The sequence below is a fragment of the Astatotilapia calliptera genome, chromosome 4 (genome assembly GCF_900246225.1).
Source record: "Astatotilapia calliptera chromosome 4, fAstCal1.2, whole genome shotgun sequence".
Lineage (NCBI taxonomy): Eukaryota > Metazoa > Chordata > Actinopteri > Cichliformes > Cichlidae > Astatotilapia > Astatotilapia calliptera.
Genome location: NC_039305.1, coordinates 276,275 through 300,356, shown reverse-complemented (window position 1 = coordinate 300,356; position 24,082 = coordinate 276,275). Strand labels below are relative to the sequence as shown.

General features: G+C 46.0%; 1 protein-coding gene across 2 annotated transcripts; it reads right to left on the bottom strand.

Annotated features, from left to right (window-relative positions):
• Window positions 1-2,874: 2,874 nt before the first annotated feature.
• On the bottom strand, window positions 2,875-23,217 carry LOC113020102 (globoside alpha-1,3-N-acetylgalactosaminyltransferase 1-like). 2 transcript variants are annotated; one of them, XM_026163786.1, is made up of 11 exons: window positions 22,936-23,217; window positions 20,830-21,101; window positions 20,261-20,287; window positions 17,674-17,718; window positions 10,127-10,192; window positions 9,132-9,164; window positions 6,159-6,293; window positions 5,940-6,072; window positions 5,659-5,854; window positions 4,122-4,341; window positions 2,875-4,036 (listed from the first exon to the last, which is right to left on the bottom strand). In XM_026163786.1, the coding sequence occupies exons 2-11, from the start codon at window positions 20,886-20,888 to the stop codon at window positions 3,898-3,900; spliced, it is 1,053 nt and encodes a 350-aa protein (XP_026019571.1). In that variant the 5' UTR covers window positions 20,889-21,101; window positions 22,936-23,217; the 3' UTR covers window positions 2,875-3,897. The 2 variants fall into 2 exon arrangements, with proteins under 2 accessions (XP_026019571.1, XP_026019572.1); XM_026163787.1 differs by lacking the exon at window positions 17,674-17,718.
• Between the last annotated feature and the right edge of the window lie 865 nt (window positions 23,218-24,082).

Here is a 24,082-nt window from a genome sequence, read left to right as displayed (position 1 = left end):
ACTGAACCATCAGAGCTGAGATGGAGAAACAGGTTTACCTTTTAGGTGACATGAATGAGTTGAAGTTATGAACTGTTTCTGAGAGACAAATAACACCAGGATCCTTTTCTAAGTAGCTGACAGCTGGTAACTGTGCAGGGGCGGGTCTAGCAAAGTGTTTCCAGGGGGGCAGGTAGGGCATTAACAGGGAGAGGGGGGCACAAAGAAATACTGTCTTATTCTCATTTAAAATGTCTCGCTTTTAAAAAATAATTATCTGAGTTTTACAACAAACGATTGATAGATTGATGCATATATACCATCAGAACAGTGAACATCACTGTCACAACAGCGTTTGTTTTCATTCAAAGGCTTTATGATTTTTCCTATAATGGCGGCCGGTCTCTAGTCAAAGTGCCCGGGCCGATTTATTTGTCCCAGTCCAGCCCTGTATGCAGCTCATCTGCAGTCTGGTGTTACCTACATCTTCCTATTCAGAAGGCAGAATTTCAGAGTTCTGAGTACAATCGAAAGCACCACGACTGCAGTTTTTGTGTTGGATGTAAAAGGCACACATGACACTGTGACGTAGGCTAGAATCATGGCAGCAGTCAATGACGGTCCAGGCGTGGGGTTTCTCTCGTGGAAATATGCACATTATCTTTTCCTTTCTGTTGGTAGGTGGCACAGTGCACTGTGGCAAGTAAGCAAGCTAGAAGACTGCAAAGTTATGGAAGCAATACATTAACAAGAGAATTCTGAGTAAAACCAAAGTTACTTTCCCTAGTAACTAGTTACTTTGAAAGTAACGAGTAACTTGAAGTAACTGAGTTACTTGGAAGTAACTAGTAATGTAACTAAGTTACTAATTTAAAGTAACTTACCCAACACTGCCCCAAGTGGAGGAGTTCAAGTATCTCGAGGTCTTGTTCGCGAGTGATGGGAGAAGGGAGCCGGAGATCGACAGACGGATTGGGGCTGCAGCTGCAGTAATGCAGACGCTGCACCGGTCCGTCGTGGTGAAGAGGGAGCTGAGTGTAAAAGCGAAGCTCTCAATTTACCGGTCGATCTACGTCCCTACCCTCACCTATGGCCACGAGCTGTGGGTAGTGACCGAAAGAACGAGATCGCGGATACAAGCGGCAGAAATGAGCTTCCTCCGAAGGGTGGCTGGCCTCTCCCTTAGAGATAGGGTGAGAAGTTCGGCCATCTGGGAGGTGCTCAGAGTAGAGCAGCTGCTGCTCCACATCGAAAGGAGCCAGCTGAGGTGGTTCGGGCATCTGACAAGGATGCCCCCTGGGCGCCTCCTGGGTGAGGTGTTCCAGGCATGTCCCACCGGGAGGAGGCCCCGGGGCAGACCCAGGACACGCTGGAGAGATTATATCTCTCGGCTGGCCTGGGAACGCCTTGGTGTTCCCCCGGACAAGCTGGAGGAGGTGGCTGGGGAGAGGGAGGTCTGGGCCTCTTTGCTTAGGCTGCTGCCCCCGCGACCCGGCCCCGGACAAAGCGGATGAAGATGGATGGATGGATTACCCAACACTGCTAATGACAGAGTTAATAATACAGACTTAGTAATGTGTCACGTGTAGATTCATCAGCCAGATGAAGTGTTTACTGACAATTGACAGTGACAGCGGACATCATCATCACTATTCCGACAATCCTCTCCACACAGACGAGCATAAACACACTCGACTATCACTAAATCAAATTTAACACACGTTTGTAATGACGCTAATTCAGTTTACAATAGGGTTCATTCGCTCGGTCAGCAGGTGGCGGTATCCTCATCCTCATACACTGCCATTAGACTAAACAGAAGAAGAAGAAAACATCTGCACATACGCGGTAAGGATCGGGTAGACGCACCGTACGTAGTGCGCGTACTCCGAAGTGTGCTGGATTGGGACACAGCCTCTGTGTCCGACCAATCAGTCTGCCCTCTCACGCAGGCGGCGGTCCTCCGTGCATCCAACATGTTAAACTTTATTCTTTAGTCTGACCAACGGAAGCGTTAAAATCTACACACACATTCAGCCTTCGTAGTCAGAAGCTTTACTCATACACTCGTCTGTATTTAATCATTGTACTTTAGTTTGATCTTTATTTGTAAAATCAGCAGTCCATACACCCATGCTTGTTTGTGATTGGTCAGATGCTGTCAGCTACACCCTTCCTGTGAGCGTGCAGGGAAGCCCTGGGTTAGCGCCATGCTGACCTCTGAACCTGACTGGTGACATTAGGGTACATGAGCTGGGTCTGCCAGCCTCGTTGAGCAGCACAGGGTGGTGAACGTATGTGAAGTGTTTTACTGACCCCCAGTGGCCAAATGCAGGAAGTACACTTTTAGTCAAACAGGACTAAACACCCTAACTGTTTAGACAAAGTGAGATTTTGAAGGCTCAGTGTTTTGTCTCTCAGCTGCTGCCATTCTGGATCCTTGGAGGAAGGTCTTCATCCTCTACTTACACAAAGATCAGGGCCATCCCGAGTCACCTGACCTAATGGGTTGGCTATCCTCAGATCCTGGCAGCAGGCACTTCTGCATCGCTTCTTGAATCCGAGATGATGTCTGTGGTTCTGAAGAGGTGTGCAACAGGTATCTATAGACTGCCCAGTCCAGGATTCCTGGTCCGGCGTCAAGTCTGAGCTGGTACAGGTGTGCAGAAGGCATCAGCTGCCAGTGAGTCCAGGAGCTCCTCTTCCTCATGGAGAATAATTTGGAACCAAAGAGAATCAGAATCAGATGGGACAGTTTAGTCTGGGAACTAGAACCAGAACCCAGCCCACAGTCTAAAAAGCGGGTTACAGAGGTATGGAGCTTAAAAAGCAGCTTCAAGCTGAAAGATGCAAAATATATGCTTGAATTAAAAAAAAAAAAAAAAAAAACTAATAAAATGTTCATCGGATACTTTTATTTTGAATAAACTGAAGCAGCTTCCCTCACAGAGAATATCACGCAGGACCTTAATGTACAGCACAACAGAGGAAATGAAGGTTAAATGTTGCAGAGACCCGTTTCAGACTGGCACACCTGCTGCAGGTGTGTTTGTGCACCTGAGCTAAAAGGCACCCAAGAACGATCCCTGCCCCACAGCAACATGTTCACGTTTCAAAATAAAAGCTTTGAAACTGTCACGTGCCTACATTTACTACCCCTATGTATTGCCCGGTGTTGTCACATGACCCTAAACCTTTCTCCTGTGGCTCGCCACCCATCACAGCCCACAGGTTACTAACTGTTAACGGGACCTCGAGCATCGTTAGCGTGAAGACCCTCAGGTGGTCCCGGTGTGCATGTCTGGTGGTTCTTGTGACTTGTGAATGGGCAACGAACACTTCAGCGTCCACTTGGTCCTTCAGGTAAGCTAAAAGTCACACAGACTACCTGAGATGGTGAGCGAGTCAGGACGAGAAGCACACTGAGGTGTGCACCTTCACTTTCTCACACCAAGAGACTCTCGGTCAGGCTAGAAAAATGCATTGTGGGTAAAAACATGCAGGTACATCACAGTTTTGCAGTCAAACACAAGCAGCAAACCCACACCTAACAGCCCAAAGTTTACCTGGACAGTTGAAGCTGAGCCTCCTGTCGGCTCCACGTGTAGGAAAAGTTATAAAAAATCAAACACAAACATCAGGAAACACAAAGAAACTCAGAATCGGGGGAACTAGAGGCAGCTCCATGAATTTGATCAAAGACCTCAGGGGGGCTGAGAGCGGGACATTTCTATGACTCAACAGCATAAATTGTTTACAAACTGCACATGCTCAGCAGAGGTAATCCAGCAGGTCTGGGGGTGGGGTTAAAAATGATTCCTGAGAAGGATTATGGGTGAAGGTCAGATGCGCGAGGCCTTTCCCAAAGTCAGACACACACTGGCTCATTTCACCCAGTTCAGTCCAGTTTGGTCTGGTTCAGTTGGGTCGGATGTTGGCGTAGTTCTTGATGACGCCGGAGAACCTGATGATTTGGACCTCTGGGTTTTTGGGTTTGAAGTCCTGCCATAGGTACTCAGGTGACAGCACCTTGCTGGGTTTGTTGATCCACATATACCTGAGTAAAGAAGCAGGAAGTAGAATCATCTAACGATAACAACAAGGACCAGCACATCCAGCACCTGCCCAGCCACCTTTCCTACCTGTTCAGGTGACTCTCCTCCTGCCAAGCTGCCTCGATGCCCCTCTTGGCGTCGTCCTCAAAGTTCTTGCGGCAGGTTTTGGCGAGCAGGTGAACTTCTTCCACCAACCCCCCGAATGCCCCTCCACAGTAGTAGAAGTCCCCCTCCCCGGGAGCCACGTAGGCGTTGGACGCAGGACTCCGCTCGTAGGGGAACCTGCTGCGGTCATCTCTGTAGTAACCTGCAGACACAGGTGGGAGCGATGTCACTAAAAGTTCAGGGCAGAACAAAGCCGCAGAAAGCAGAAGTGAACGCACCTGAAATCTTTTTCAGAATTTGGCCTGAGTTTTTGAGATGTACTCTGAGGAGATCAAGCTGTTATTTTAGGGTTCATGTCTCTGTACCTCTTCTGTTTTCATATGAGTATGCCATAAACGTAATGCCTGTTTTTGACCTTGTGATTTGAAGCATGTGCCTTAAACTGAAATTCTCGCCCCAACAGGAGGGATGATGTAATCTGTCTGCTTGTTAGCACTCGTGTCCACAGTTTTCAAGATATTATGTTCAAATTCTGTGTGATGGGAGAGTTTGTACAGAAGTCAACGATTTCAGCCAATTCTGCTCCGATCATAAATAAAATAAATTAAAATACAGCGTTAAGGTCATAGGTCAAAGGTCAGACATTGGCATGTTTCAGTAAAAACATCCTAAGACACCAAAACAGCCTTAACCTCTGACCCTAAATGCTGGCCTGGACCATAAGCTCCGAGCTCCCTGACCTGCACTCAATCTACAGCAGGCGGTGCTGGACCAAGGCCAGGAAGATCGTGAAGGACCTCAGCCATCCCAACAACAGACTGTTCTCTCTGCTGAGGTCAGGAAAGCGATTCCGCTCCCTGAAGACCAACACAGAGAGACTGAGGAGGAGCTTCTTCCCGCAGGCGATACGGTCTCTCAATCACACCACCACACAGTACTGACCCACACATATGGTTCTTACACACACACTGGACATTCTGGACATTGTTTTTGCACAACACTGGTCACTATATTCTTCATTTCCAGTTAATACTTGTACAGCTGCTGTTATTGTGTATATATTTATTTATATTTAGATTTCTTCATACATTCTTATATAGTTCTATATTGTGTATTTTGTTGTACAGTTATTTCATTTTTAACCTTAATTTATATTTTATTCCTTCCTAGTTAAATTTACCATTTTTAATTTTTCATATTTATTTCCTATCTTATTCATAGCCTTTTCCTTTTTTGTTTTCTTTAGGTCACGAGCAGTTGTCCAAGCATTTCACTACATATCGTACTGTGTATGACTGTGTACGTGACAAATAAAATTTGAATTTGAATTTGAAGCGAGACATTTGGCCGGCGGTCACCATGGAGACCCACAGCCAGACTTTGTTTCTTTGGAGGTTCTCTGCTGATGTTTACAGATGTGGGAATACTCGGATGTGTGTGTGGGGTGTTTTTGATCGAGCTGAAACGTCGACCACGAACTCGTTATTGTACGGTTTCGTGGCAGTGCGGGAGAACAGACCTGGATGGATCACGGCCACAAGTCCTCCCAGCGACTCGGCCCCCCAGCGACCGTGGAACTTTGAGTCGACGTCCAGACAGAAGATGTAGTCGGCGCGGTTCTGAAGCTTCTTCTCGATCAGGTTCTGGATGATCTCCATCCTGCGAGCTGAGATCTCCTGCCAGCGGTTTGAGCTGGGCACCGAGCGCACCGTCAGCTGGAGGAGGAAGAGGAGGAAGGAGGCAGAGTCAGAAAACAAAGAATCCGCCAAGAGGCTGCGTTTGGTTACAGGATCCGTTTACCATTCTGCCGGCCGCCATGTTCACTTTGGGCACCTCGTTAGGGCGATCAGTGAACACGTAAAAGTCCACCCTGAAGCCAACGAAGAAGTGCTCCTCAGACGTCTGCAGAAAGTCCTTCAGGAACATGATGTACCTGTGCAGAGGAGAGGTCAAAGGTAAAGCCAGAGACGCTGCTTTTAGGCCTGCAGGGAAACCGGAGCGTTGTGATGTCACACTTACTTTCCGACAGCGAAGACTGTGGCAGCAATGGTGATGTTCTTCCTTTTGTAGATGCTGTCCAAGAGAAACGGGTTGAAGGTTCCCTCCCAGACCACCGGAGCCAACCACGGCGTCACCGTCACCACGTCAGTACGACTGCCATTACAGAGACACGGCATCATCATCTCCACCATCATCATCATATTTATCAAAAGTACAAACATCATGACCAGGGCTCTAGAGTGCGACCAATTTGGTCGCAAATGCGACCAAATTTTTCAGTGGTGCGACTAAAAAAAATATTGCAACCTTCCCTGTGGTCAACAACAGACACACATTTTGCCCCTATCGTGGACTAAACCAATCAGAGATAGTCAGGGGCGGGACCTCTCTGATTGGCCATGGTCCAGTTGAAAGTGCAGGTGGAAGTGGGAGGTGAGTAGCTTGAATAAAGGATATCAATTCATTAAATCCTGAATCGACTTTTAAATATAACTGTGTTTTGCCAGAAACGCCAGATTCTCAGATTAAAGCTCACAAAACCATTTCAACAACAACCAAACAGCAGATGAGAGCAGGTACACGGACTCCACACAAAGACGCAAACACAGACCCGACGCATCAGAATCAGCTTCGTCTTTCTCGGCTTTCTCACCCGACGGCCCGCAGACGGACACGCTGTCGGAGCTCAGCGAATCCGATGTGTCCGGTCCGCGCTGTGTTTACGTCTTTTTGCGCTGATTCTGAGCTGCAGGTTTTGTCTCTCCAACCAAAAGCAAACTGCGCTTCACATTTGATCAATGTCGTCATGAATTTTGCTGTTTTGCTTCCACGACTATTAAAATCACACTCCATGCACAGCTAGCTCTCTCTATCTCTCTCTCTCTCTGTACTTCAAGAACAGTTCCCGTCTCCAATCTCTGTTTTCTGTATTATTCATTCGCTTATTACCCACCAGTCTACCGTTGTTTACAGCGCTGTGGCTGCTGTCTTTTTCTTTTTCACTTAAATGACCTCGGACAAGAAAGCCTGTTTTTTCTGTTGTTCAATACTGAAGAAATTTAAACTTTATATGCAGAACATTGTAGAATATTTTTAAGGTTATCTGCTATAAAAAGCCAGACCAGGAAAATCTCCTTCATGTTTTTCTGTGTTTTATTCTCAGTTACTTTCACACAAAGGCATCTGCTGTGATGTTCACAATTCTGATGAAGTCAGTGCTGATAAATGAACAGAATTATAATATTTCTGACTGTCTGAGGCCAAGTTGAATCGAATCGGGACTCTGAAAACCAGAATCGAATGGATTATAGAAATCAGTGATGATACCCAGCCCTAGTGAGCAGCCTAGGCACGACAGAAGTGGATGTAGCTGTAATAGGAAAAGAACTATTGCTAACTTTTCTGTTAAGGCCTGATCCTTCTGAAATTCATAGCCAGTGCTCTGACACGGTGTCATCAATCTTTGAATGCTGAAAAAGCACAGTGTATCCAGAAAAACACATTATATTATATAGATTTAGAGCTGGGCGATATGAGATTTTTTCATATCACGATATGTTTTTTTCATTTCAGGCGATAACGATATCTATCACGATATCAGCCAAATAACTATATTTGTAAGATTTAAATGTGCCGTTGCTCACAAGTAAAATGTGAAATAATCAGCAGCTTGTTTTTAAATATTTATTTCCCATAATAAGTTCAATAGGGTAGATGTACTTAAGGAACATGAGACTTTTTCAGATAAATAAAGGCAAATATTGCAAACTACACAAAAGGCAGCCGCTAAAGCGTTTAAGTTTCAAAATAGAACAAATGAAACAGACTAAATTGTCAATTCCACTTAGAAACAAAATATTAATTCTAAAAATAAATCTTAGTTTGTTTTACAGAAGAACAGACAAAATTGACTAACTTTTGTCAATATCAAATAAACTGAGAACTAAAAGGAAATTCTCGATCTCTCCTTGTTGTATAGCTTAGCTTTTCAAACAGTTTTAACAGTTACTTTAGTCTGACAAAAGCCGAATGACGAATTAGCGCTTCCAGTCAGAGACTGAGGCTACGTCCACACGTACACGGGTATTTTTGAAAACTGAGATTTTCCGTTTTCGTTTTAAAAAATAATCCCGTCCACACATAAAGGCAGAAATGAAGGAAAACGCTGCTATGAACATGCCAAAGCAGCAGGTGGCGCTAGATTCCTAACCGTGCAGAAATGTTGGCCAATCAGAAGTCTAGAAGCCTCGGTGGGAAAAAGTAAACAAAGCTGGGGCATAGAAGCAGAACCGAGTCGTATGTGTGGAGGGACAGTAACTGTGTGTATATGTAAGCATTTAAACACTGCAGAGAGTAGAATTAACAGTATTGTAGAAATTCATTTCACCGAAACAATAACGTGGCGCAGTGTGACGCATGCACCAGTTTATTGTATTTCCAGACTTGCTTTCGGCACATTTACAGTGCACGCTACTCTGTTTTTTGTCAGACTTGAAATAGCCGAAATACCTTCACACTACGGAGCTTCTATGGCTCTTCCGTTCGACAATCTCTCCGGCGTTGGAACCATCATCTGTTTTCTCTTCGGTCACGCTCGGTTGATTTTTCTAGTCGGCACACTCATTTCCTCCATTAGGCGCTGGCTGCTTCCCAAACAAACACACGTGCGGCTTGGCACTTGTGCTGTATGTAGCAAGTCACGCGACGTGACGCTGCGGCTGTGATTGGTTCAGCTCTGCGCTACTTAATTTGGATCGGCTGACCCTTTTTTTTTTTTTTTTTTTTAAGAGGACAAGAGCGGCGAGGTCTATCGCGATAGCTTAATTTCTCTATCGAGTAAAAGTTATATCGCGATACATATCGTTATCGTTCTATCGCCCAGCTCTATATAAATTATTATAAAATTTGTGTGCGCCTAACTTTTGTGCCGGTACGCCCATGGCAAAAAGTTAGTCTAGAGCCCTGATGACATAAAGAAGCAGAGACACTGACCCGTGCACGATGCTGGGCTGGTTGTACTTCAGACTGAAACACAGAAACAAAGAGGTTAAAGTTCAATACGAGCCAACATCACGAGCCTAACGCAGCCAAGCGCGTTCAGTTTGTCCAGCAGGGAGCGCTGCAAAAGGGACACATTTATGAGGAGTTGATGCACGCTCAATCATGCAGGTAAGGAAATCCCAAAAAATTGATTCTGTTCATCTGGATGTTTTCAGTGGGAGATTCCTCACATGAAAAGACCATCTCTGAATCGAGGAGGGGCCTAAGGGTACATCTGTCACCATCCTACAATGCTGTGACTGCAGCCATTCCCCAACTCTCTGTGAATGGTACTCGTGGACACTGATCAGTGGTCATGACCATTTGCATGTTAATGATCATAAACTGACCTCACAGCCCATTGTAAATCAGTGGTGCTGGTTTCATGTCCTGTTTATAAGGTTGGAAACCTGCAGCCAGCTGAGACTGAAGGAGTCACCTGATGATTATGAAAAGATGAACAGAACCAACCTTTTGGGAATACATTTATGAGTTAGATCCAGATCCTGAAGGAGCAGAATGAAAGGAAAGATCCATGATCTTCAGTCACATGCATGCAGTTCCTGCTCCTGACCAGCAGGTGTCAGCCGTCACACATTTCACAAATATGAGGACCGTTTCAAACTGCCTCTTTCACTACCTTTCCATGACCTGATGAAAACTTCATCAGCTAGAAAAGTTGATAAGGAATAAGAGGCGAGCAGGGCGGTGCTCAGATATCAGAACAAACTAACTTCAGCAAAAAATGGACTACAAAACACACATATGACGTCATGACAGCTGTTCTAACCCTGCTAATTTATGAGAATATCCAGTAAAAGAGTAACCCTTCATCCAAGAAAGAACGATCAGATCTACTCATGTCGGCAGCAGCTGTTTGCCTTTTGGGGGAAGAAAAACTGTGATGCAACAGAGTGAAGCTGCTGAGTAGAAAGGACAGTACTTACTGCTCAGGAGACTCCAGGTGGAGATCAATACCAGGCTGACTGAACGTGGTGGTTTCAACGGCAGATCTGCAGCACACACACACACACACACACACACACACACACACACAGTGTCTGTTTGTTACCCTTAAAAACACCTTTAGACTGGACTGACCAAGTTCCACAGATCAGCAAAGGTGCTTTATATGGTAAGGTTAAGACCCTACGATAACACAGGGAAAAGCTAACAATCAGACAGTCCTCTATTTGCAAGCACTTTGGTGACAGCGGGAAGGAAAAACTCCCTTTTAACAGGAAGAAACCTCCGACAGAATCAGGCTCAGGGAGAGCCGGGGCCATCTGCTGCGACCGGGTTGGGGGGGGGGGGGGGGGGGGGGGAGAAGAGGAAGACAGGATAAAGACATGCTGTGGAAGAGAGGGAGAGTCATACAGGGCTCTAGACTGGAAACTAATTCCTCAATGGTGCGACTAAAAAAAAACATCCTTGGTCGCAGCGGTGCAACCAGCCGTTAAAAAAACTCTGAAAGTCTCCGCGTGGTCAACAACAGACACACATTATGCCCACATCGTGGTCAAAGCCAATCAGAGAGCGGGACCTCTGTGATTGGCTGTGGTCCACACATTCCTGTAGGCCTACCTGTCTATACATTTGAAAGCATAGGTGAATGGACAGTGAGTAGGGCTGGGTTTAAAATCACATTTCTGATTAAAATCAATTTTAACTTGAGTAAAGCGACATCGATTCATTAAATCCTGAATGATTTAAAAATAAATGTATTTCACCAGAAACGCCAGAATCTCAGGTTGAAGCTCACAAAACTGTTTCAACAACCACCAAACTGCTAAAACAGGAAACACCCCCCCATTAAAGTGTCACAACCAACCACCCATGCTGAAACCAGCTTTACTGCCTGTTGTCAGTAGCAACAAACAGTAAAGCCGGTCTGCGCTATGGGCTGAACCACTGTTAATGGTGGTTGGGGGGGGACACACACTTTGTATTCAGTTTTAGGATTTATAGGCAATGTTAACTGTAGCTTATTTTAATTGTATGCTAAACTGGGGTGGCAAGAGATTTTTGTAGGGTGGCACACGCCACCCCTGTAGATCCGGCCCTGCATTCAGTGGTATGCAAAAGTTTAGGCACCGCCGATCATTTTCATGTTTTTCCTTCATAAATCATTGGTTGTTCGGATCAGCAATTTAATTTAAATATATCATATAGCGGACAAACACAATGATATTTGAGAAGTGAAATAAAGTTTATAGGATTTACAGAAAGTGTGCAGAAGTTACGTAAACTAAATTAGGCAGGTGCATAAATTTGGGCACCCTTGTCATTTTATTGATTTGAATACCTTTAGCACTAATTATTGGAACATAAAATTTGTTTGGTGAGCTCATTGACCCTTGACCTACATACACAAGTGACTGTGGTTCAGGGGGTTGGGAAGCTCATCTTGTAACCGGAAGGTTGCCAGTTCGATTCCCAACTCTGTCTGTCTGTCTGTCTTGGTTGCTCGATGGCGTGATATGGCAGCCTCGCTTCTGTCAGTCTGCCCCAGGGCAGCTGTGGCTGTAACTGTAGCTGCCTCCACCAGTGTGTGAATGTGAGAGTTAATGAATAGTGGAGTTGTAAAGCACTTTGTGAATTCAATCCATTATTATTATTACTAATCCAGACATGAGAAGGGTATTTAGGGTGGCCAATTGCAAGTTTTCCTCCTCTTTGCATCTTCTCTCGAGAGTGGCTACATGGGAGCCTCAAAACAACTCTCAAATGACCTGAAAACAAAGATTGTTCAACATCATGGTTTAGGGGAAGGATACAAAAAACTGTCTCGGAGAATTCAGCTGTCAGTTTCCACTGTCACCGGAAGTGACAGGTCAAGGAAAATCTTAGATAAGCAGGAGGCGAAGAATAGTGAGGACAGTCTCAGTCAACCCACACACCAGCTCTAAAGACCTACAACATCATGTTGCTGCAGATGAAGTCACTGTGCATCGTTCAACTATTCAGCGCACTTTGCACAAAGAGATGCTGTGTGCGAAAGTGATGCAGAAGAAGCCTTTTCTGTGTACATGCTACAAACGGTGTCTCTTGAGGTATGCTAAAGCAGCGTTCCCCAACCCCCGGGCCTCGGACCGGTACCGGTCCGTGAGTCGTTTGGTACCGGGCCGCGAGAGTTGAGGCTCAGGTGTGAAATGTATGGTTTTCAGGGTTTTTAGCGGTTTTCAGCGTTGTTTTGTTATTGTTTTTAAGCGTTAACTCGGTTTTCTTGGGTCTTTTCACGTGTGTTATGAATAAATCTTCTTTTTTTTCGGTACCGGTACTAGTTTTATTTTATTGTATTTATCCGTGACACCTAAAAGGCCGGTCTGTGAAAATAATGTCGGGCATAAACCGGTCCGTGGCGCAAAAAAGGTTGGGGACCGCTGTGCTAAAGCACATTTGGACAAGCCAGCTTCATTTTGGAATAAGGTGCTGTGGACTGATGAAACTAAAACGGAGTTATTTGGACATAACAAGGTATGCATGGTGGAAACAGAACAGCATTTCAAGAGAAACACTTGCTACCCACGGTAAAATGTGGAGGTGGTTCCATCATGCTGTGGGGCTGTGAGGCCAGGGCAGGGACTGGAAATCTTGTTAAAGTTGAGGGTCGCATGGATTCCAGTCAATATCAGCAGATTCTTGAGAACAATGTTCAAGAATCAGTCACAAAGTTGCGCTGGGGCTGGATATTTCAACAAGACAACGACCCGAAACACTGCTCAAAGTCTACTAAGGCGTTCAGCAGAGGATCAAAAAAAATGTACTGGAATGGCCATCTCAGTCCCCAGAAATAAATAATATTGAAAATCTATGGTGTGACTTAAAGCGGGCTGTCCATGCTCGGAAACCATCAAACCTGACTGAACTGGAGAGGTTTTGTAAGGAAGAATGGTCCAAAATACGTTCAACCAGAATCCAGACTCTCATTGGAACCTACAGGAAGTGTTTAGAGCCTGTTATTTCTGCAAAAGGAGGATCTACTCAATAGGGCTGGGCCATATTATACCGCTGAATGCATGATAGAATATTGGTAAAACGCTCATGCGCAGTGCCTTTGTTTTCATACGCAGATGGCCGATTGTTGAGTGAAACGAATGAACCAGAACTGGTTTGTAAAAATGCTGCAACTTCATGTGGAACTGGTTTTTCGTGTTTGTCCATCAGATACACAACAAAGCACATTTTTTTGTAGAACGTGCAAGCGGGCCGTCGTTATTACCGTATTTGTTGGACTAAGGTGCTCGTAAACAAAATTTATTACATTTAACGGAGTTAGAAGTTAGCAGGACGTTAGCTCGCTAGTTTCGCTTGTTACCCAAGCATGATATAGCATGTTCTGACAGAGATTTTTCAAAAAATTTAATCATACTGCTCTGCTGTCACTTCCAACATAAATGAAGACAGAAAACTAAACAGCAGTGACGTTTGTAGGGTTACTGAAGTTGGGCTAGCTGCTATATAATGATGTGCTATGTGATCGCTAGCGACACAGCTATGTTAGCATAACATAAACACAGTGAAGCTGGAGGATGAACGCTAACACTTTTCCACTTGATAAAAGTTAACGTGAGGGTTCCTGATGGTTAGGGACAAATGCAATCGCATGGCAGGATGCTGTAAACGGACCAAACTTCAGTCAGAACAACTGAGATAATCCATCCACAATACGAGGTTAGTCATTAATATACTGCAACAACAAAGTTCGATTTATCTGACTCCTTTGTTTCGCTTAATGTGCGCTATAATCCCGTGCACCTTATGGTCCGAAAAAAACGTATTTGACTTTTTTTATTTGGCACACTGCAGTTTAATGTTGCAAAGCACCTCTTTTTAACTTCAGTGGATATTATACATGGTTAACTCAGGATATGTCAGCACATTTCTACTGGAAATGCCTTTTGGTTAAACCTTCAGCAAGAAATTTGCATTTGCACTGTTAAATTTTTATATAGCTTTAATGCACTCAAAAAACAGCTGCTTGTTTAAGTAAAATAAATGGAAGGTGTTTTTTTGCACTAGTAAAGTTGTGGAGTTGTATTTTGTCTCACATCAATTATATCATTATCGCAAATTTTCAAATATATATTGTGATAAATATTTTTGGCCATATCGCCCTGCTCTAACTACTAAATATATTGATGCAATTTTTCTGTTGGGGGGTGTCCAAATTTATGCACCTGCCTAATTTAGTTTACCGTATTTTCACGACCATAAGGGCACTGTGCTAAAAGGCGCAGTCTCAGTTATGTGTGCCCTTACTGTATTTAACACACACATAAGGCGCACTGGACCATAGGGCGCATACAAGTACCGTATGCGTATTTAAAAATAAAGCGGGAGCAAACCTGAATTCGGTACCTTACTCACATTTCTATTGCCGGTAATCGTCATCATCAACAACACACAAGCATACAAGTGTGCGTATTTAAAAATAAAGCAGGAGCAAAACAAATTTTTATCATCAATCAAACCCATGGAAGTCCTCATCCTCTGTGTCTGAATTGAACAGCTGCGCTAAATCTCCATCAAACATGCCAAGTTCACTTTCTTCACTGTCAGAGTCACTTTCCGTGCTGTGCGGCTCCTCGGAAACGATGCCGGCTTTTGCGAAAGCTCGAACAACAGTGCCAGCAGACATGTTAGCCCAAGCATCTACAATCCATTGGCAAATTGTGGCGTAACTCGCCCGGCGCTGCCTTCCACTCTTAGTGAAACTGTGGTCTCCACCGGTCATCCATCGCTCCCAGGCTGCTCGCAGCCTTACTTTGAACGGGCGGTTCACACCGATGTCCAGCGGTTGGAGTTCCTTTGTCAGGCCTCCCGGAATGACAGCAAGCTCACAGTTCCTTTGCTTCACAAGTTTTTTCACATCGGCTGTGAGATGGGCACGCATAGAGTCACAGATCAACAGCGATGGTGATGCGTGGAAAAAACCACCTGGTCTCCTTACATACACCTCCCTCAGCCACTCTTTCATCATTTCCTCATCCATCCAGCCCTTTTCATTTGCCTTAATGATGATTTCTGCTGGAAACTTCTCTTTAGGCAAAGTCTTTCTCTTAAAAATCACCATAGGCGGCAGTTTCTGTCCATTAGCATGGCAGCCAAGCACAACAGTAAAAGAAGACTTTTCGTGCCCCGTTGTGCGTATCACTACCGTGCTGGTCCCCTTCTTCTCCACAGTGTGACTCACCGGGATGTCAAAAGTGAGCGGGACCTCGTCCATGTTTGTGATGTGGCTGGGTTGGATGTTTTTGTCGCCGATGTGTTTGCTGCAGTAGGAGCGGAAGATGGCCAGCTTTTCCTTATAATCCGCTGGAAGTTGCTGCGCTACCGTAGTCCTGGTCCGGATGGAAAAATGGCACCGTTTCATAAAACGAAAGCACCAAGACGGACCTCCTTGGAAATGTTCAATGTTCATCTCTTCAGCTAGTGAAACTGCTTTTAGCCGAATGGTGACTGTCGAAATGCTTCTCCCGCTCGCTCTTTGCTCGATGATCCACCGCTCGAGTCTTTCCTCCAACTCAGGCCACCTCGCCTTATGTCCGCGGAAACTCAGCTGCGTTTTCTTGACCTGCCGGAGCTTGTTTTCCAGCTTCCTCCATTTGCGAACCATCGATTTGTTAATCTTAAATTCTCTCGCCGCTGCTCGATTTCCATGTTCCTCCGCGTAGCTGATGGCCTTCAGTTTAAACTGTGCTTCGTAAGCGTGTCTCTTTGCCATTTTCAGGGTTGTTAAAACAACGATGTCCTGCATAATGCACATACCTGTTCTTTTATACAGGTATGTGCGATTGTCCCGGTATATACGATCAACGCCCACACTTCACCCTTTAACGTTCTCATGGTGTTCTCTACTACGTCCTCCTTACAACACACAGGGCGCACTGCACTATAGGACGCGCCGCACTTTTTGAAGAAAATCTAAGACTTTTAAGTGCGCCTTATGGTCATGAAAATACGGTAAGTAACTTTTGCACACTTTCTGTAAATCCTATAAACTTCATTTCACTTCTCAAATATCACTGTTTGTCTGCTATATGATATATTTAAATTAAATTGCTGATCCAAACAACCAATGAAGGAAAAACATGAAAATTATCAAGGGTGCCCAAACTTTTGCATACGACTGTAGATCTGTTTCAAAGCACTGCAGCACCTGTAACACCTGTTAGCTGTGTGACTCTTTCAAGGATCTGGCCTGTCATTAGCTAAGAGCGCTGGCTCTTTGGGTCTAGCTACTGCCAGCTTGAAGGCCTGTGGTACATCTCTGAGTCCTCTGAGCTACATTCATGACTCATTTTAACCAATGGATGTTTGTATCTGTGTGTGCCTGTATGTCTGTGTCTATATGTCAGGTTGGGTATCAGACGCCACCTCTCTGGGGACACCTCAGGACCTCTAAGGTATGGAGGCCTATCTCCCCCCCACCACTCCCCCTGCCAGTGGTGGACTCCCTCAGACATCGGTGCGTTGGTGGTTCTTTGTGTCCGGGGATGGACGTCCAGGTACACACCGGCTCACTCCTTGGCGGCCGCTTATCGGGGCCTGGAGCCTGGGGCTCGCTCGGGCCACTTCGGGGGTGGGGTGCCCCCGGCCTCTCGGCCTGGGGCTCGGTCACTCAGGCGCAGCTGGCTGCCGGCGGAGCTCACGGGCGCGTCACTGCAACTCCCCCTGGCTTCTGCTCCACGGCTGCTGAGTGAGCCCTCATCTGGGACTCTCCTCAGCTCTTTCTGGGACAGTGGCGCAGCTGCCCCTCTGTTGGTCTTCCTTGGTCTCTTGTGTTCTGGGGGCCTCTGGATGTCTGGAGTTTTGATCTCCTCCATACCTGCTTCATGCCCTGGAGGACGGGGCTGTGGCCCCCCCACACCCTCTAGCAGATCATTACATGAAGGAACCTTTTAAATAAACAAGCGCGTCCATGCTCACAGGTGTACACACGGGTGATCACACCCACAAACTACACCCTTTTTGGCTCCTACCTCAAAGCACACTGTGTTCTGTTGATCTTATGTGCTGCACAATAATGTTTAATATTTAGTATTTACTGTCATATTCCCATATATCATTGTGATGTTGTTTATTCTATTACTCTTGTTCTCTTCTGCTTGTTTTCTTTTTTCTTTCTCAACAGGTGATCCAGGTGATCGATAGATGCATTTTTTGTCTGCTTATTTTGTTGGTTTTTGTTTTTTTGCCCTTTATCCCCGTCCCTCTTCTCCGCTGTTTTTCTTTCCCTCTTTCTTTTCCCCAGTCAAATCTGTCCCGTATTTAGCAAGTGAAAATAAATAAAATAAACAATAAAAGGTGAATCAAATGGACCATTATGGCAAGGCTGGGATGGTCCATTTGGTAAAGTAAATCCGTTGGGCATCTTCTTCTTCTTCGCCTTTAGACAAAAATTCTGATGCAAATGAGCCGAACGGGACAGGCAAAAAAAAAGATATGAGTGCCGCCTTAAACACAGACACACAGAGTTCTTGTTACTTACCCCGCCTCCACTGTCTTCCACTTCTCCTCAAAGGACAGCGAGACTCTGCATGACACAGAGATCAAAGTTAGCCCCGCCCACCTCTGACAGGTTACCGGTTATCGATCAGATCCCGGTAACCCGCTCCCATCTTATTATCGGTGTTGTCGTGAGCGCATGAAGCAAAGATATTCCACACAGCCAATCACCAGCCAGAACAAAAAATGTGCAAGCCAATCACGTGTCAGCACAGCACGGGGCGCGGTCATGCGCCATCAGACACGTCTGCTTGTTATCGCCGTGACAATGGAGACACTTCTCCAACTTCGGCGATCGTAGCTCAAGAGTTGGGAGTTCGCCTTGTAATCGGAAGGTTGCCGGTTCGAGCCCCGGCTCCGATAGTCTCGGTCGTTGTGTCCTTGGGCAAGACACTTCACCAGTTGCCTACTGGTGGTGGTCAGAGGGCCTGGTGGCACCAGTGTCCGGCAGCCTCGCCTCTGTCAGTGCGCCCCAGGGTGGCTGTGGCTACAATGTAGCTGCCATCACCAGTGTGTGAATGTGTGGAAGATTGCGTATAGTGTAAAGCGCTTTGGGGTCCTTAGGACCAAGTAAAGCACTATACAAATACAGACCATTTACCATTTGTTAACGACCTTTGACCTTGAACAGCCGTTTCTGTCAAACACTGAAGAACAACACTTCGCAGAGTCAGCTAACCCACACTGCCCCCTGCTGACAGTAAACAACAGTAAACAGGTTTGGGTGTTGCTGCAGCCAACGTTGGCCATCTTTCCCTAACTCTGCCCTCGCCCCCATAACCATCAGCCAAGTGTCACAGCATTCCCAGAGAGGAACACTGATCCCAGACCTGCGCTGTTTCACACCTTCATCACCCTCGGTGTGCCTGTGGATGTGAAGCTGATTGGTCAGGGTGTGCAGAGAAAACATGCTGGAATCAGCTGAGCAGACCACACACGTCAAACACTGAGAGGGGGGTGGCTTACGGATGTGCAGCTGCTGCAGCTACAGGTGAAACAGGTGAGTCACTCTTCCACGAAACACATAAGCCTGGCGTGAGTTCATTTCCATGGCCAGTGAAAGTGAAATGGAAATCAGGTCATGGAAAAAGTTTTCACAGAAGAGAGAAACACATCAGGGACGTAACCAGGGAAACCATCAGTGGTAAAACACTTCACAGATCTGAGATCCAGGCGCTCCGGAGGCTCTCACGCTTGCCTGTGGGGAGCAGAGAGCTGCCAAACGTGTGGACGAGCTGCAGCTCGGGGACCAGCAGGTCCAAACATCCCCAGAACCCTGTTACACCCACTTTAGCTCATTGCTAAATCCCAGTTAGGTTTCCTTAGCCCTCGCGCTGACCGGCAGCTCTCACTTTACCCGCCCCTTTCTGCTGATTGGCTGCCCCGGCACACGGAAGTGTCATGTTAGTCATGTCCAAATTCATGGGCTGCTGCATACTGAGGACCCGGCCTTCGCGGTCTACGTGGGCGGGTCCTCAGAAGGTCGGGTACGCCGGAAGTAAACGGCTGTGAAATTGTACAGTCTAGCCTTCAGATTAGCGTCACCGCTGTCTGGGTGAAGTTTAATAAACTCGCCGTCTGCTCCTTGCTGTCTAAAATATATCAGGACACTGGCGTAAACTCTCGACCGTCTCACACGTCTGTTTAATCAGTTTTCTGTTTGATGTTTATTCAGCTGTGTGAAAACCACCCGGGGGATTAAAAAGGGTTTTTTTTTTAATATAATTTGATCTAATAACTTTAATCTCAGCCAAACTGATTGCCTCACAAACAAAGCCCAACAATAACATTTTAAGTTATCTAAGTGACTTATATATCACGTTTAACCTAAGTAGCGAAAGACCGCGGGGGTCTGAAAATGATGTGCCGGGAGTTGTGCCGTTCTTGGCGGCTCCAGTAACCCTCGAGCTCCCGGCTAGCTATCGAGCTGGTGGGTAACAGACGTCTCCGAAAACGTCGGAGCACTTTTGCAAATATGTGATATCTTGATAAACCGAGCAGATATTTGAAGTTTACACAGCTACTTTCTGCCTGAAAATATGTTAAAAGTTTATTTTGTGACCCAGAAAGATTAATAAGAGTAATTTTAAAACTTAGCAGCGGCCGCCATTGTTGAAAACTGGAATTGGCTGGGCCGCGCTATGAATTCTGGGATATGTGACTTTTTTTATTTCACCATTCATTAACTGCACAGAGAAGGCCTCGTTTAAATATGTTAATGTTTTCTTTAAGCAAAGACTATTAATAAAGTTTGTCATGACTGGGCCAAGTGTCCTCTTTTTTGGAAATCAAAGCATGGTCACCCTAACATGAATCCACTTCCTGGCTGTGACATCATCATCAGATCATCCAATGAATCCAACACAGCTTCACGTCTCGTTCGGTTTGTGTTGATGCAGCTTCCAACATTCACGCCGATTCGTGCGCTCAGACTGGGTCACGTGACCGTTTCAGCTGCAGTTCAAACTCAGACAGGAAGCTCTATGACTTTTATTTTGAAAGTCAGAGACTTAGCAAAGAGGAAGCTAGCAGGAAGGAATCATGCGTGTCTGTGCGAGTGTGTGTGTTACCTGTAGTACTGGGACAAGTACAGCAGCCTGTGGGGTCAAACAAACACAATCATTAATCAATCAGCAGACCTTTAGCTCGTTAACATGTTCCTAACCCGAACGGCATTAGGTCGAGCGCCTCTCCTCGCTAACACGCCTACACTCAGGCTCGACCGCCGCCTCGGTCAGAGGTTACATTCTGTAAAACCAGACTATTACTGGACTGTACACATGATCATCAGGTGTTTGCGATAGAGCTGACCAATAGGAGCGCACGAACACACAAAGCTTCAGTCATCAGCCTGAACACACCTGAACAAACTGCTGTCACTCACGAGGCTTTGTGCCATTGTGAACCCTGAACGACGCAACGCTGCAAGCTCGAACACAGAGACGGGAACAAAGAGAGACGCCCTGAGCAGACCGAGCTACAGACCTGGCAGGATCCGCCTGAAACCTGAGCATGCTCCGTGTGTTTGCTCTGCTCAAAGCTGACATCGCAGAGGTCGAACAGAGGCTTCAGTAGTAAACGCCACATTAACAGTAGTATTAAACGCAGTATTAACTGTAGTATAAGTACATGAACTCACCCCAGCAGCACAGTGACAGACAGGATCACAGTCACAGCTTTTGTGTGGAGCACGGCCATCTTTCAGACCGGGACGGGTCCGATCCTCGCAGGTCTCTCGGTCCAGATCAGGACCACATCAACCACCGAGACCGCGTCCAGCACTTGGCTTCTGATCCAGCAAGTCTAATAAAACCAGCCCGACTCCTCTGTGTCTGCACAGAACGCAGCGTTTACTGGCTGGATCTGATTAGCAGGTTGAAGTGTTCAGGCACAACTCACATCCTCCACACCCTAGAGAGAGAGAGAGCAAGAGAATCTGAACTGTTAATAAAGGAGCAGCCAGTCAGCGGAGAAATGGGAGGAGCTAAAGCAGCTTGTTGGTGAATGGAGGGGCTGCAGCAACGTCCAGTCTCAGAAAGAAGATTAGCAGGTACACACCTGTGGCTCAGGTTACCTGAGACAGCCCCCCCCTCCTCTCACGGCTGGATCACATTTAAAGCTCGCCCTGACTTCCTGTACGCTCTGACCTCCTTATCGCATCGTTATACGAAGCTTCTTTTCACAACTGTAAACCGAGACGCGTGTTTCGGCACCATGAAGTCTGAAGTTATCTGGGCCTAAAATAACACGGCTGTAAACGGAGCGCGGTCACCTGACACAGGTGTGCTGTTGTCACAGTAACATAAAGTCGTCACATCAAACCTTCACACCGTGCGCAGGTGAATGTCACAGAAGACAGCAAAGCCCCGCCCACATTCAAGTAGCACTGCAGCATTCCAAAATGAAGCTTTTTTGCTTCAATGTTTCATTGAAGACACAAGTTGTGCTTTCTCCTTTGAATATTAATGATTGCTTAATAATTACCAAAAAGATTCATTTCTGATTCTTCAGTTAGTCAATAAAAGACATCAGCTCATCATGCAGGTGTGGAGCTGTGTCCACTCCCGTGGAACAACATGAAGGTATGCACACGCATCACATGACAGTCCTCTGTTTGTGTGAAAACGATGGTTGTTGTTGTTGTGCAGGATCATAAGCCTTTGCCTCCCTCCTGAGCTGAGCTCCAGCAGATCCTCGCTGGTCTGGAGTCGCTAACAGTACATCACATGTGCAGCTGCTCCTCTCAGCAGAAACAGGTAAACAGTTTTCCTGAGCTGCTCGGTCCTCCTCCGGCACAGAGGTCAGAGCACCTGCAGTGAAGCAGAGGGGAACAGCTCCAAAAACACAGATTTGTTCCTGTTTTAAGGTCTTGGAGCGTTTCCTCATTCTGACATCACTTCCTGGCTTTGAAAGTAGCGGCGGTTTGGGCATCTGACAGGGATGCCTCCAGGGTGAGGTGTTCTGGCCATGTCCCACTGGGAGGAGGCCCGGGGCAGACCTTACAATGCCGTGATTGCAGCAATTCCCCAACTCTCTGTGAATGGTACTCATGGTCTTTGATCAGTGGTTGTTGATCAATGGTCATGAGAATTTGCATAATTATGATTAAGGAACTGACCTCACAGCCCATTGTTCCTTCAGTGGGCTGGTTTCAGTCATTATGTAAATGTCCTGTTTATAAGATTGAAACCTGCGGTCAGCTGAGACTGAAGACGTCACTTGGATGAGTGACGAAACGTTTCTCCCAGAAAACGATACGTCCAGATCAGGGGTGCCCAATCCCGGTCCTCGAGAGCTACCGTCCTGCAGCTTTTAGATGCGTCCTTGTTCCCACACACCCGAATCAAATGAATGGCTTGTTATCAGGCCTTTGCCAAACATGATGGCATGCTGAAGAGGTAATCACACCATTTGATTCAGCTGTGTTGGAGTAGGGATGCATCTAAAAGCTGCAGGATAGTAGCTCTTGAGGACTGGGATTGGGCAGCCCTGGTCCAGATGAACAGAATCAACTTTTGGAGATTTATATATAACCCCTTTGTAAACGCTGTTCACCGAAGTCTATTTACCAACATACGTAAAGATATTACACATAAAAAATACACGGAAACATTGGAAATGACTTTTTGGCACAACACCGGCACTACACTTCATGATGTTTCCGTCTCTCCGTTTCCAGCCCGGAGCTGCCAACCAACCCGGAAACAGCGCGACACACACGGGCGGGCGGACGGACAGCACGTACCTGTGCAGGCGCTCGTCGCTCTCCTCCGTCTTCTTTCTTTTTCTTTCTTTCTTTCTTACAGTTGTACTGGCGGTTGGCAAACAATTGAAAGGTGCCTTACTCCTTCGTCTTCTTCGTCTGTCTCACCTTCACTTCCTGCTCCGCCACAGCCAGCGGGGAGGCCACGCCCCCTAACCTCCCCCCGGTGCTGTGTTGAAACGCTTCCGCGTTTCTGGCTGATGCGCTTGGTCGTGAGCAGACTCAAGCTGGTCTCCGTGTTACTGAAGAACACGAACACAAAATATTACACGCAGCGCAATGTTTACACAAACACACTTCCTTGGATGGCTGAGTAACGGGAAACACCCGCAGCAGATGGGTGAGGGTGAGCACCACCACCAGTGATGGAGAACCCTCCCCATGTAACCAGGAACTCCCCGTGGGTTTAATTCACCAAAAGGCTTCCCGTGGTTCACTCGATCTAAAGCCAGTCAACCTGTGGCTTTAGAAGCATCAATTAAACACGAGAACTGATGGCTTCTAATTTGTGTTGTACAGTTATTTCCTTTTTAACCTTAATTTATATTTTATTCCTTCCTAGTTAAATTTACCCTTTTTAATTTTTCATATTTATTTCCTATCTCATTCATAGCCTTTTCCTTTTTTGTTTTCTTTAGGTCACGAGCAGTTGTCCAAGCATTTCACTACATATCGTACTGTGTATGACTGTGTACGTGACAAATAAAATTTGATTTGAATTTGATTTTTGGGCCTGCACAAGTTTCCTTGTATACACTGTCAGTACCATCCTTTCACTTGATGCCAAACTGATTTTCCAGGGAAGAGATACACACTTATCTAGATCCTTAGATAAAATCCTGGCCTATAATTATCCACCCAGCTCACTTTTCCAGTTTTGACCAAAATACAGACATTTAGTGTGGGAGAATGTCATGGATCACAGATCCAGTGAAACAGAGGGCTGAAACAGGAGCTAGCCTTAAACTAGCATGTCTCAGATTTTCCTGTGATCCAAACCACAGGCCTTACTATCAAATACTTTATGAATGGCTTCATATACCTCACGTGTCAATACACTCATAGGTCCATTGTTGTACAGTGTAGTGTAATGTTGTCTCCATAGTGCTGCAGTATTATCTTCCCCAGA

Coding starts and splice junctions, on each gene's coding strand:
- LOC113020102 (XM_026163786.1), bottom strand. CDS start 20,888: ATGGCCGTGCTCCACACAAAAGCTGTGACTGTGATCCTGTCTGTCACT. Junction 20,288..20,829: donor TCTGTCACTGTGCTGCTGGG/GTGAGTTCATGT, acceptor TTGACCCCACAG/GCTGCTGTACTTGTCCCAGT. Junction 4,342..5,658: donor TGTGGCCGTGATCCATCCAG/GTCTGTTCTCCC, acceptor CTGTGTCTGCAG/GTTACTACAGAGATGACCGC.